Source organism: Gossypium hirsutum, chromosome A05 (assembly GCF_007990345.1).
Source record: "Gossypium hirsutum isolate 1008001.06 chromosome A05, Gossypium_hirsutum_v2.1, whole genome shotgun sequence".
Lineage (NCBI taxonomy): Eukaryota > Viridiplantae > Streptophyta > Magnoliopsida > Malvales > Malvaceae > Gossypium > Gossypium hirsutum.
The window spans coordinates 102,474,495-102,490,304 of NC_053428.1; the positions used below are offsets into that span (position 1 = coordinate 102,474,495).

Consider the following 15,810-nt stretch of genomic DNA (forward strand, 5'->3'; position numbering starts at 1 on the left):
CTGCATATTGTCTGAACTATTGTGCCTTTCTAATGATTCAATCCCCTGGACCGAGCAATCATTCCAAATAGATACTTTATTTCCTATTCCAATTCGCCAACATAAACCTTTTTGAAAGAGACCCTTTGCTGCCCAAATGCTCTTCCAGGTAAGTGAAGATAAAGTTCCTAACTGAGCCTCTAGGGAAATTCGATTTCGGTTATTATTTTACTTTTAAGACCCTGGCTAGTAATGAATTAAGATAATTAATTAGACGCCATCCCTGTTTAGCAAGCAACGCAATATTAAATTGGCTCAAATTTTGAAAACCTAAGCCACCATTTTCTTTTAAAAAATACAGATTTTTCCAGGTGCACCAATAAATTCCCCTTTTCCCATGTCCCTTCTACCACCAATATTTTGCTATAATATTTTCGAGATCATTACATAGAGAATGAGTTAATAAAAAACAGGCCATCGTATAAGTTGGAACAATTTGAAGAATTACTTTCATAAAGACTTCTTTCCCACCTTGCAATAGAAACCTGATACTCCAGTTATCGATACGTTTTTTAAGGCGATCTTTCAAATTCTGAAAAGCTTCATTTCTTCTCTTTCCCACCATATTCGGCAGACCCAAATAGCGTTCTGGCTCGCTTGAGCTATGAACTCTCAATACATTGACTACCAGTTGCTTATCTTCCTCTAATGTGTTTTTACTGAAAAATATCGTTAATTTATCAAATTTCATATACTGACCCGAGCAAAGTCTGTATTCTTGTAAGATATTTTTGAATAAATGTGCCCCCTTCTTGTTGCTTCCCCAAATAGGATGGATACAGTCATCTGCAAATAGTAAGTGTGAGATTAGCGGACCATTCCTACTAACCTTCACTCCTTTCAAAAGCCTTTCCCTTGCTGCTAGTCGCATTAGACTCGATAAGCCCTCACCACATAAAAGAAATAGAAATGGGCTTAATGGGTCACCCTAACGAAGTCCTCTAGTCGATTGAAATTTCTCTCCTAAATGTCCATTCATGACCACTAAATAAGAAACAATGGTAATACATTGCATAATAGTCTCTATACATATAGTTGCAAAACCCATTCGTATCATTATCTGCTTTATAAAGTCCCATTCTACTCTATCATAAGCTTTACTCATATCAAGTTTCACTGTCATGAACCCTTTTTTCCCCATCCTCTTTTGCTTCACGTATTCAGAATTTCATAAGCTAACAACACATCATCAGATATTAATCTTTCTGGTACAAAAGCAATCTGTGCAATATCAATACATTTACCAATCACTTCTCGAAATCGATTCGCAATAGCCTTTGCCAAGATTTTATACAGAACATTACAAAGATTAATCGGACGAAAATGCCTCATATCAGAAGGGCTAGAATTCTTTGGGATTAGCACAATATTTGTAGAGTTAAATGAACTAACCTCCAAATCACCATTTAAAAGTTGTAGACAGCAACCAGTGACTTCATATCTAATAATGTGCTAGTATTTCTAATAAAACAGTCCTGGAAGTCCATCCTCTCCTGGAGCCTTCGTAGATCTCATCTCGAACAACGCCGCTTTGATTTCTTCCTTCGTATATTTCGCAGTTAGTTGTTTATTGTCCTCATCATGTATGCACTGGCTAATGCCTGATAACAAATGTTTATTAGGGCCTCTTGGTCCTGTCGAGAATAACTTCTGGAAATATGAACGAGCGACTCCCTTCATTTTTTGTGTAATGACCCGAATTTTACCGATACTGAAAAAGTGTAATTTTGGACCTTTGTTTATGAAAAATGGATTCGTAAATATTTATTAAAAATATTTACGAAGTAAAATGAGTGGTTAATTAGAGTTTAATTAAGTGAATTTAACTTAATTAAGAGTGATTAGGAAAAAAGATTAAGTTGAATAAAGTGTAAAAATTTAATTACAGAATTAAAGAAGATAAGGGGGACTAAATAGGCAATTAAGCCTATTCTAAAGAATGGGGCGGCAAAACATAAAAATCTTTGATTTTTATGTTGTTTAAATTATAAATATATTATTAATGTTATTATTTTATTATATTACAAATTAAATTAATTATATTATTATATTTTGAAATAAATTAAGAAACGACAAATGTATGGTGTATATGGATATGGTGACATGTGTAATATTAATATACATACAATTATAAAATACATGTATATTTACTTATCATATAAGTATATTATTAAATTATATATTAGTATTAAGTAAAAAAATATTTATATAATAAATAGATTAAAGAAAGACAAATGTAAGGATATAAATGGATACAAATGTTAAATAAATATTGGTTAGTATGAAATCGAGACAAGTTATTATGAAAATATATTTAAATTATCTGTAAGTGTTTTGTACTCCTCGGTACTGCAATTGTAATGATCCGAATTTTACCGATACTGAAAAAGTGTAATTTTGGAAAAATGATAAATTACCAATATGCCCCTAAATCTTGGTATTTCTGCAATTTAGTCAGGTAAGTTCGTATATCCTGAATGAGTATGTAAATATGACAATTTAAGTATTGTATCGTATTTTATATGATATTTTGAATTGAATATATGAAAAGGATGTTACATGAAACATGAAAATGAATACTAAATAATATAAATTACTTAATAATTATTCTGAAAATCTCGGTAATGCCTCGTATCCTATCCCGGTCTCAGGTACGGGTATGGGGTATTACATTTAATGGTATCAGAGCTATGGTTTGTCGGTTCTCGGACCAAACGTAGTATATGTGAAGTCTAAAAACACATGTCATTAAAATATGTGATAGTGTGATATCTCTCGACTCTAATGAAATTTGTTTTACTTATAGAAAGAGATGTTTTTCAACCAAGCTAATTCTGATAATGCCAAAAGTGATACTCAAGTATAAGAGTAGAAAGTTGATTATGATGAATCGGTACAAAAAAAAGCATGAATAAATGTTTTATAATACATGTCGATGATGAATATTATGTTATATGTATTATTAAAAGCAAATTATATTACTACATGAAATATTATGCTGATGACTAAATTACAAAATATATAAATGTAATATATGAAGTGCATGATAAGGATTATTAGAGAATTATGAATGAATAGTGAATTTTGAAATATATTACATGTATTGAAGATACAAAAGATATAAGTATATGAATTATTGGTATAAGGATTAAATTGTAAAGCATGTAAAAATATTATGTGAAAGGTGTAAAAGTGATATGCATGTATGAAATAATTTGCCCAAGTAGACAAGATTAGAACTACTAGGATGTTAAGGGACCTCAGCATGCTCTGTGAATATTAGCACGCCAGTGCTCTCTGATATTTAGCACATCAGTGCTCTCTGATTAGCACATTTGTGCTCTCTGATATTTAACACGTCAGTGCTCTCTGATTAGCACATTTGTGCTCTCTGATATTTAGCACGTCAGTGCTCTCTAATTAGCACATTTGTGCTCTCTGTATAACACTTCAGTGCTCTCTATTCATTAGTGCATAATAATGCACCTCTGTATAAGTCCTGTATATCCGAAGTGTTCTATCTAGTCTACTGGGCCTCTGTTAAATAAAAAGTAAACAATTTTCGTTACAAGATAAAGGATTATCCCTGAGTAAAAATGTTAGTTATGATGAAGCAGAACTCGTAAAAGTACGGATAAATGTTTTATAATACTTGAGAATAATAAATGTTATATGAGTAAATACATGAAAATTAAATTATGAGGCTTTACGATTTATACCCCTTTACTAATACAGTTATATGCAATGAAATTCATGAGATTTATATTGATTAAATTCAGAAGCGAAAAGTGAAAAGCTCAATGGTTGAACAATTGATAATGCAGTCGGAACTGAGAATGAGTTAATAAGTAAATATGGGTTCTGAATAGAGATATCAGATTTTTCTTAAACTAGTTGAGATATACAGCATCACTGTTGAAGAAAGAAGTTATTTATGGGAAAATCGATTTATTTAAATATGGTATTTACAGAATAGTTAACTGAAAATTTCTTCGGAATTAGTTTTTTTTAGTGAAGTAAATGATGTGAAATTATTGATGACTATACTAGTCAATAGATTGGTGAATAAATTGCAAAAATATTTGAATATAGCCGTTATAACTAGGTATATTATAGTAAATTTTTGGGATCTGATATGGGTATAGTGTACAGATGATTTCTGACTAAACATTTTGGATTGAAGATGATGGTTATTTGCAATTTAGAAATAAAAGCTGAACAGAAGGATTCAGAACTTATACAAGAGAATTTGCATGAAATTATAATAGTACTATGTCTATGCATTCTGGAAGAATAAGGTATATAGTGATTTGAGAACTGGGAAAAGAAAAGCAATACTTTGAATTTGCATATAAATGTTTATATCGGGTACAGATGTCTTCAGAACTGTTACAGCCAGTGATGATACCATAATGGAAATGGGATAGAATCTCTATGGTTTTGGACTGGAATTATCTCTGTCCGTGAAAAAGAAAGATGATATTTGAACAATCGTCGAAGATAAGGCAAAGTCTGTATAATTTATTTCGATATGAATAAAATTCTTACTTAATAATTATCTGAAATATGGGTTTCTGAGATCGTCAGATTCATGGTATAGTAATTTTTATTATTTCTGATTGAAATACATGGTTTATATTCTGATTCTAGAACAAGTACAAGAAGTTCGGGATATATAATAATAGTTTACAGTATTGTATGAAATTCTGTATGATTGTAAATGTAGAATTTCATAGTATTTGATTTAATATTGTGAGAAAATGAATATGCAAAGTTGTTTGATTTATGAAACCGAAGAAAATTAAAAGTGATCAGATTAGATTGAAATAGACTAAAAGCAGTTTTAACAGATGGAAATCATGTATATCGAGTATTTTGCCAGTGATGAGGTATTTCTTAAGTTGCATGTTGGAAGAAAATTTTGAGATCTAATTGGAAAAGAGAGGTTGAGTTCTCATTCTGTTTGGGTATCTGAAATTATAGAAAGAATTCAGATAGTAATGAATTGATTGGTTTCACTTCCGAAGCTACAGAAAATTTGTGATGCTCAGAAAATATAGGTCAAATCTCTTATATGTTAGCTTGACAAGGGATATTGAAATTTAAATTGATTCATTGTATAAAGAAAAAGAACCGATCGAGATACTAGCTTGAGAAGTGAAGTCATAGTATTAAGGAAGTAACATGGGAACCGAAAGAAACAGTGAGATGAGATTACTGAATCCCCACCTCTTTTAGGCAAATTTCGAGGACGAAATTTATTAAAAGGGGGAAGAATTGTAATGACCCGAATTTTACCGATACTAAAAAAGTGTAATTTTGGATCTCTATTTATGAAAAATGGATTCGTAAATATTAATTAAAAATATTTACGAAGTAAAATGAGTGGTTAATTAGAGTTTAATTAAGTGAATTTAACTTAATTAAGAGTGATTAGGAAAAAAGATTAAGTTGAATGAAGTGTAAAAGTTTAATTACAGAATTAAAGAAGATAAGGGGGACTAAATAGGCAATTAAGCCTATTCTAAAGAATGAGGCGGCAAAACATAAAAATCTTTGATTTTTGTGTTGTTTAAATTATAAATATATTATTAATGTTATTATTTTATTATATTATAAATTAAATTAATTATATTATTATATTTTGAAATAAATTAAGAAAAGACAAATGTATGATGTATATGGATATGGTGACATGTGTAATTGTAAATTACATGTATATTTACTTATCATATAAGTATATTATTAAATTATATATTAGTATTAAGTAAAAAAATTTTATATAATAAATAGATTAAAGAAAGACAAATGTAAGGATATAAATGGATACAAATGTTAAATAAATATTGGTTATTTAGTAGATTTTTATTGTTATTATATTATATATATAAAACAAATGGAATAAAAAAAAGAAGATAGAAAAGAACAGAATGAAACGAAACAGAGAGCAGGGGAGAAAAAAGAAAGAAAGAAAAGAAAGAAAGGGGGAAAAGGGAAAATTGAAGGTTTGAAGCTTTAAGCTTTAATAGGTAAGTCAATCAAGTCATTTTTACTTAATTTTGATGTTTTAGAAGTTTCAGAACAAAGTTTTGATGAAATTAAGTTGATATTTTGAAAGTTATTAGATTTCTAGATATTATCCATGTTAAATAAAATGATGAATTAAGGGCTAAATTGATAGAAATTCAAGTTAGAAATGATATAAGGATTGAATTGTAAAGTGATTCACAAGTTTTATGCTTTAAGGACTAAATTGAAAGAATTTCAAAATTATGGTTTTATGATGAAAAATAGAAAATTATGTCTAAGTTTGGTTAAAGATTGAGTAGAAGTAAAGTATGAATTAAGATAGAAAAGCAAGTGAATTTAGTTAGGATTAAATTGAAATTAAAAGTAGAAAATCAACATTTTGCACTAAGACTATTTTAGACAGCAGCAGTAGTCTAAGTTTGAAAAATCACCAAAACTTGTAGAAATTGAATTAGAGGATAAATAAAATACAGAATTAAATCTTATTAAGTCTAGTTTCTTATAGAAGAAACGGTATAAACAATTGAATTGTAAATTATGAGATATAATGAATTTTGTGAGACAATGTTAGAATGAATTCGGGTTCCCCTGTTCTGACTTTTGAAAATCACCAAAAAATGGATAAAAATAATTAGAGGCTTATAGTTATATGTTTAGAATTCCTAATGTGTCTATTTTCAGGAGTAATCAACGGTAATATTATCCAAGTTTTTTACTGTGAGATGATTAATTTTTAGTGAAGAAGGGTTGAAACCGTCAGACAGTAGAACAGGGGTAACTTTAAAGAATAAACTGTACTTATTGGCTAAACAAAAAATTCTGAAAATTTTATGGTAAGAAGATATATGAGACTAGTTTCAGGAAAAATTAGCGGATCTTAATTTGGAGTTTTATAGCTCCAGATATAAATAATTTAGTGACTATGATATAGATGGATAGCTTGAATATCCATAAAAGTAAATAATAAAAATTATAGATAATGTTACTTACAAGTGTATTATATACATTAAGGATGTGGAATGGAGAGGAGGAGGAGGAACATATATATGAATATTCAGTTAGTATGGCTAATTTGCATGTTTTAAGCTCATGGACTAAATTGAATAAAAGTAAAATTTTAGGGGGCAATTTTGTAAAAATGTCAAAAATGACTAAATTGAAGGGAATGAATTGTTTTATTATCTAAATTAATAAATTGAATGAAATTATCAATTTAAGATTGGGTGAAATTTGGAAAAATGGTAAATTACCAATATGCCCCTAAATCTTGGTATTTCTGCAATTTAGTCAGGTAAGTTCGTATATCCTGAATGAGTATGTAAATATGACAATTTAAGTATTGTATCGTATTTTATATGATATTTTGAATTGAATATATGAAAAGGATGTTACATGAAACATGAAAATGAATACTAAATAATATAAATTACTTAATAATTATTTTGAAAATCTCGGTAATGCCTCGTATCCTATCCCGGTCTCAGGTACGGGTATGGGGTATTACATTTTGTAATGCCTCTGTTTCCCTGCCATCTTCATTTAGTAACTTATGAACGAGATTTTTTCTTCTTACGTTGTGTTGCATGACTGTGAAAAAAGGCTATTTTTTATCTCCAAATTTCAGCCAGTTCAGTCGAGCCCTCTGTTTCCAGTAGTGTTCATCCTTTTCAATCTCGAAGTTTAAATGTATTTTTATGTCGATCAACTCAGCCAAATTATTATCATCTCTATCGACTTCATATAGTTTTGATAACTTAGCCGTAAGGACCTACTTCCTCTTCTTTCGATTCCTATGGATTTGTCAAGCCCATTTTTCCAAACCCTTCTTCAAGTTTTCTAAATTTTGCATCAAGTCCCCTAAAGACATCTCCCAAATTCTATTAACTTCATTAAGGAAAGATTCCTCCAACGACCACTAGGCTTCAAATTTAAAAGTTCTATTCTTCAAGGGTCCCCTTTCGATACTTGTATTGATTAAGAGAGGACAATTGTCTGAAAAAGAATGCACTAAATGTTACACTTTCACCTCCGAAAACATGGATACCAATCTAGCATTAGCCACTCCTCTGTCCGACCTTTCATGTATATTCGTCTCCGAAAGATTGCCCCTTTCCCATATGAACCATCTGCCAGAATATCTTACATTAATAAGTTAGCATTCCTCCAGAGTTCTGCGAAATTTTAGCATTCCTCCAGAGTTCTGCGAAATAAATCCATTCTTCTTTCATCCCTAGGAAACCCTCTTTGTAACACCCCAAACCCGGCCCAGACATTATGACCGGATCCGACATGCCACATCGAAGCGTTCAAAACATTTTATATTGTTGATCCAGAAAAACTTACTTAGTGTTTTAAAAGATAATTTCATTATAGGTTAAAGTGAATGGAAGCTGTGCACCAGGTAGGAAACCGGAAAAGAGGTGGTGAGTCCATCGGATTGCTTAAGTACCAAGCTCCATTCGGATCCAATCCTAGACATGCATACCGCCATTGCCACACCTTAACGTCATGGATATTTCTAGGAAACCGATTTTGATTAAGTCATTTTTAGGAAAAGTGATTAATTTTGGAAAATACTTTCATTGCGGAAGCTTTGCTTGTTGTCGTATTATTTTGAAATCAATTGTTGTTTTTGAAAACGCGCCCTAAAGCTATCCAATTTCAACAGTTAAAATAAGTAATACCTATCTTAGTAACACATATTAAAACCATCAAAAATAATTAAGCGGCCTTATTACATTTAAAAACCCAAACCTCAACGTAAATAATAGGATGTCCAGTTTACCAAAAGAAAACCAAACTTTCAGAACGGGTGGCCATTCCGAATTCCCTCACAGCTCCAAGCCCACTATGGTTGGGGATTTCCTGCGTGGATGAAAATAAAAGGGGTGAGTTTGGGGAAACTCAGTGTGTAAGGAAAACCCATTCAAAGCCCAAGTCAGCTCAAGCCCATTGGGCTTAAGCCCATTCAGGTAACAGTGGTACTGGGCCAGAGCCCTTTTCAGATTACAATAAACTGGGCCTTAGCCCCTTATTCAGATAACAGTATGGCCCATAGGCCCATTTCAAAATACATGCAACATCAGTAAACATATGCAAGCCCATTTGGGTAACAGTGGTACTGGGCCAGAGCCCTTTTCAGATTACAATAAACTGAGCCTTAGCCCCTTATTCAGATAACAGTATGGCCCATAGGCCCATTTCAAAATACATGCAACATCAGTAAACATATGCAAGCCCATTTGGGTAACAGTGGTACTGGGCCAGAACCCTTTTCAGATTACAATAAACTGGGCCTTAGCCCCTTATTCAGATAACAGTATGGCCCATAAGCCCATTTCAAAATACATGCAACATCAGTAAACATATGCAAGCCCATTTGGGGAGACTACTCAACCCACCAACCACTACACTCCACCCGTACCAGCCATACACTCCATGTGGAGAATAGCTCAACCCACCCAACCCAACATTCCACAGTTGCAGCCTTGCTGCTCAGTTAACAGTAAATTGAGGCAAAGCCTCCAGTACGTGGACAAGCCACTTTCAGTACTTCCTCCTTCAATATCCCAATCCCATGCATCAGGTAATAACAACATGGCATGCAGTAAATAACAACAATCAAACATGCATTTAGGTCAATTTAACCCTAGGGGTATTTCGGTAATTTATCTACTAGGGGTAAAACTGTAAATTTTCCACTTTTAAAGGTATTTCAGTAATTTATCTATTTTAGGGTTTTTCATGCATATTCCTACTTTTCACGTACTAACAGAATCACGTACCGAGGGTTCTTACCGAATTGGGCCCGTTGGCCCATCATTCCAATTTTGGCCCATTAAGCCCAAAAATATCGAGGGCATAGAAATCATGCACTTTGCAGTCTAAATTTTGCAGCTTACCAAAAATATTAATCGATTTACCTCACGAGCATTCGCACACTCGCAAATCTACAAAATACCGGTTTTCGGTATTTCGGCTTTTCGACTTTTGCCGATCCAGACTAAGAAAGAGGGTGTTAGTTACACACCTTTTTGCGACGATATGCTGACGAGATCCACACACGAACTGCCTACAATTGGATTACTAACACGTTAATCTAACTATTCAAATACGAACTACGTATTAACCCCTTACAATATTCGGCCAACCACACCTACAGATCATAGTAAGCTTATAAGAAATCAATAGCAACTCATTAACAAATTTTTGTCAATGTTTACCACATAATCATAATTTCACTGCAAGCTGTCTTCCTAAGCAACAGTTACTAAATCATCTATAACTGGATCTACGAAACTCCAAATCAAGTGCCGTTAATTTTCCCTGAAAATAGACTCATATATCTTATATCCATAAAATTTTCAGAATTTTTGGTTTGGCCAATCAATACCAGATTTTTCTTAAAGTTTCCCATGTTTCACTGTTTGACTAATCTGACCACTCTTCATTACGAATCAAATTTCTCATTGTACAGAATTCAAAATATGTTCTCGTTTATTTCATTTGAAACTAGACTCATTAAGCTTTAATTACATAATTTATTTACCTTCTAACTCATCTCTCACAATTTATGGTGATTTTCCAAAGTCACGTTACTACTGCTGTCCCAAGCAGATTTATTACTAAATCACTCTTTCACACATAACTTGCATGCATGTTATTTAAACATGTATATCACCAATCAATCATCACATATCTATGAGTTTACTTAAGTATAGTCTCCATTTAATCATTTTAAAGCACAACATGTTAGCCGATTTTTCCCTTTAGCATCTAAGGCACATGCATGCTCATTTGTTTGGCTCAACTTCACCTATCTTCCATTTTTCATCAAAAGAACATGAAATAACAACCATTTCCTTCATTTTAATTCATGACCAAATGCTCACAACACAACCAAAAACCAAAATATGCTTCAAGAGTTAAGGTAGAATTAAGAAGAACTCATGAACATCAAGATAGAAGCAAGCTACCATGAACTTACCTTCAATTTTCTTCCCCAAGTGACCGAGCATTCAAGAGCTTTCTCCTCTCCTTTCTCTTCTCTAACTTTAGGCTATGATGAACAAAGATGGACAAAACTTTGTTCTTTTCACCCCTTTTTCTTTTAATAAAATTTCATATTTCATTCATTTAATTCTTTAATACAAAAGACATGAAATGCCCATCATGGAACATTTACCTAAACCATTATCATGGAACATTTACCTAACCCATTATCATGGAATATTTACCAAATCCATTATCATGGAACATTTACCTAACCCATTATCAATTTGTACCATGAATTATGGATATCAAGTGCTCATATTGTCTACAACAACATGATGGCTGGCCACTCACGTAAAATGGGAGGTTTGTCATGCAAATCCTCCTATTTTGCACTCCTATTTATTTGGCCACTTCAATTTAGCCTATAGCATTTTCAAACATTTTCACATAGGTTCTACTTCATAATTTCACTCACAAATGACAAAATCAAAGCATGAAATTTTGCCAACATTCACAGAATTCCCGAAAATTGGGGTGTTACACTCTTTTCTTTTCAAACCCATACATTATTTCATTAAAGTCCCCACAAACAAACCAATGGGTGTCGTCAGCAGTACTTAGACTTTTCAAAACATCCCATGATTCATTCCTATCTTGAGCATAAAGGGACCCATAGAAACCTATAAATCTCCATTTTACTCTTGTTTCATTATCCTCAATTTCCACTTCAATATGCCTTTTTGAAAAAGATCGGAGTATGACTGAAACATCCAGTCTCTATGCCAAACATAAGCCTCCTCTACTACCTTCTGAATCAACCTCAACATCATGCACAAAACCACATTTTCGGCGCACCCATTTCATCTGTCTACTACCAAGATTTGTCTCCATAAAGAAGATGATATAGGGATTATACGTCTTTAGCAGATACCGAAGTCATCGAATCGTCTGTAGCCTCCCCAAACCACGGACATTCCAGTTCAAAATTTTCATTGTGACCGGTCGACTTGCCTCTTGGCAGCCGTCGGTGATGAATGATTAACTTCCACCAATATTCTATTTCTTGCCATTAAGTTATCAATTTCTTCTCTCGCCGAAAAATCTTCCATTGCCCCTCTAGCTCTCTTCTTCCCCTCTTCTCCAAATAAGACGCCATCCTCCAGGTCATGTTCCATAGTTGTTTTCGCCAATTCTGACGGTAGATTTTCCTTTTGTCGATCAAGATATGATGATCCCCCTTCCAGATTAAAACCCAATAATCGATAGCCTTTCCACTTCTTCCATTATTAACTTCGTCTCATATTCTGTTCCTTGAAGCCCAATTGTTCCTCCTATCCCATTCATGTTTGTCATCATCTTCCTCCCCAAGCCAGATATTGTTCATCAATAAGGCTTTACGTGATTTAAGCATGCAAAGATAGATCCCAACCAAATTCAGCAATTTCCACCCTAAGCAACATCTTAGCTTCACAAAACGAATCACTATGTCCCAAACGACCACAATAGAAATAGAACAAAGATAGTCGTTCATACATAAATCTGACATATGAACATCTTTCATAAACAAAATCTATTTTTTCCTTTTCAATGGTTGTCTAATGTCAATCTGGGCCCTTATATGCATGTAGTTACAATTTTCCTTCCCTAGGTTTACGCCATCATATTCCAAAATGTTCCCCAAAAAATTACCCAATTATGCTGCTATTTTTTCAGAAAATAAACCAACAGGGACATCATGAATTTGTACCCAAAAAGGGGTGAAGGTTAATGGCACTTTTAATAGATCCTCCCCCCACTGTAATCTATAAAGAACCAACAAATGATTGTTGAAAATTCAAGGTGATCCCTTAAGAACCCGTTCCATGTCCATGACATGAAAAAATTGAAATAAATACTCTTTTTCTCCCAAATCTCAGATTTGAACTCCACAGACCGGATGCCACAGATTCGCCATCATGCTCTTCATAGCTAGGAAGTGGATTATACTTGCCGTTAGGAAACAACCTACTAATTGGAACTCACCCCTTTCTTTTTCGAAGACTGGATCTACTTGAATCTGCAAAATTTCATCCTCTTCTTCGTTGAGTGTCAAATTTGCTAATTTGTTTTCCATTGATACAAGTACCAACCACGAAACTTGGGAATCCTTCTTTCAAGCGTAGAATAAAGCTAATTTTCGGAACACTAGTTGCAAAAAGATGAAAAAAGTAAGAGAACAAAAGACAAGAAAACAAGAATACCTAAATACTCATGCCAGCGACGGTAGACCTTGGCTTACTGAGGAAGTAGGCTCCATAATTTCCCCTTTTTTGAAACTTTAACTCAAATAAAACATAATATACTTAAATATTATGCGCAACATTATTTTAAATCTTAACAAATATTAGATAAAAAGAAAAACAATGATAGTATCGAAATTTATATAAATATAAAATATTTAAATAAGATTATGTTGAAAAATATAGAAATGATAGTTGAGTACAAAAGGAGTTACCACTTCTTGATCACTGGAGTTGTTTAAGACATTTTCTATATTTATGATGTTGGTAGTTTATTAAAAGATATTTATGGGTTGTGTTGAGTATAGTTTATTAATGAATATCATATCACTTTGGGAAACATATTTTGTAGATAGGATCAAATTAGATCATTCTATTTAATCCTTTTGGATAGTGAATATTATTTGAACCCAGGTCACACATGAAATATTGAACACCCTAACCAGACTAACACACGGGATTGAGATATCGTTGTAATAATATTGTATTATATGTAGGGCGGTTATATAGTAAGGAAGATGTGATATGGGTAAATATTTATGTATAACAATTAATATAAAAATTACATCATGATATATTCATGTTCCAATGTATATATATATAACGCACAAATATCGTTGGCAAATATTTTAGGGCAAAAATTAAAGAGAGTAAAAGATGAAAACAGTTCACTAAAATTTCAAACTCATTGACTTGGATCATATTGTTCAAAAATAAATCAATAATGCCAATTAAACAATAAAATTCCAAATCCCATGTCTAATTTTTATGAGTTCCTAAAACAGTCTGCACATTTTGCTTCAACGATTCAATGGTTTCCAGGATTGTGTTTTTGGAAGTCCCACCATTTCCAGTAGCTTTCTTAGCTTCATTCCCTACACTTTTAGCCTTACTCTTCAGCTTCTCATCTGTCATCAACTCACTGATCTTTCTCTGAATCTCATCTTGTTTAACCAATCTCTGACCTCCCCATCCCCACGTTGCATCCCATATTCCCAGCCCAGCTTTCTCCAAAACCTCTGCATTTGTTCTTTGGTCCCCATGTTGAGGCCATGCCAGCACTGGAACCCCATTCCCAGCAGCTTCCATCACTGAGTTCCACCCACAATGGCATACAAATCCTCCAATGGCTGCATTTCCCAGAATATCTTGCTGGTTCACCCATTCTTTGATGACCATACCTCTGTTCTTTGTGCTTTCGAGAAATGAACTGCTTAATATCTCTCCCAAATCTTCTTTTTCATCTTTGTCAACTTTTTTCGTCTTGAGAACCCAAAGGAATCGATACCCACTTCTCTCTAGTCCATCACTTAATTCCTTTATTTGATCTTTCGACATGGCCGTTCTGCTTCCGAAGCTTAAGAAAACGACTGATTCAGCTGGTTGGTCGTTCAGCCATGGAAGATATCGAGTTTGGTCGTTCATGTTGAGACCATAAGTTTCCAATGGTCCTATAGGGAGAATCGGTGGGAGATTGCTTAAGGCTCTCTTGTTGCTGATTGCTGAAAGAGTTTCAGGCTCAAAGGATTCAAAGGTGTTCATTAGGATTCCATTGCAGAAAGGGAGAGCTTTAGCGTTTGAAACAAGGGTTGCTGTAAATCCATGATCGGCATTGAAGAATGGAGGTGGAATGCTTGATATCGGCAACGGGGTCAGCCCCGGGATCTCGATCTCGGCGGCACCATCGACGAGCTTAGCAGCATCCGATGTTGTCAGGATCGGTAGATACGCCATGAGTGAAAGAAACTTGAGAGAAGTGGTGGAAACAACATAGTTTCGTACCCCGAGATCAACCGCAACTTTGTTGGTACCATTGGCGACCACAAGGTCTGCAAAAATGGCGGAAATCGGTGGAGTTAAAGAAGCTAACAATGGATGTATCTGATGTGCAGAGCGGCTAGTGGCTTCGAATTGGATGAAAAAAGGGTCATCCGAAATGGAATCCGAATGCTGCATTGGAGGGACATGGAATTCAATATGATTGATTTCTGGATGTTTGGAGAGAAAGGAAGAAATGTGTGTACATTCAGCGACTGAAACAGTAGGTTTTGTGGTGATCAAAGTTAGCTTACAGTTGTGGGATAATAGCAGCGAGGCGAGGCGGAGAAAAGGGGTCAGATGACCCATTCCGGCACTCGGAAAGAGGGCAATGTGCGGCTGAGATGTGACAGAACCTGGGGAAATCGACATTTTTGTGTGAGATGAATGTTTGACTTTCAAATTTAGATGGAAAGAACAAGTGGAATTTATACATACAATATAAGCATATGGATGGATGACTTATTTATTTTTTAATTTTATGTTCACACAATATTTAAAATTATTTATAGTCTATTACACTTCAGAATACTCGAATTTATATTTTCTTACATTGACAACAATGTTCATGCCAATCGAATTAAGACTCAATCAATAAGTATTTATAAATTTAAAATGGTTAAAAATAAGCTCAAATCTCTGTACTTTT

General features: G+C 33.5%; 1 protein-coding gene across 1 annotated transcript; it reads right to left on the reverse strand.

Annotated features, from left to right (window-relative positions):
- Window positions 1-13,983: 13,983 nt before the first annotated feature.
- LOC107897380 (UDP-glycosyltransferase 708C1) lies at window positions 13,984-15,810 on the reverse strand. The gene has a single exon (XM_016822824.2). It carries the CDS (start codon window positions 15,531-15,533, stop codon window positions 14,103-14,105), a length of 1,431 nt encoding a protein of 476 aa, XP_016678313.2. The 5' UTR covers window positions 15,534-15,810; the 3' UTR covers window positions 13,984-14,102.

Coding starts and splice junctions, on each gene's coding strand:
- LOC107897380 (XM_016822824.2), bottom strand. CDS start 15,533: ATGTCGATTTCCCCAGGTTCTGTCACATCTCAGCCGCACATTGCCCTC.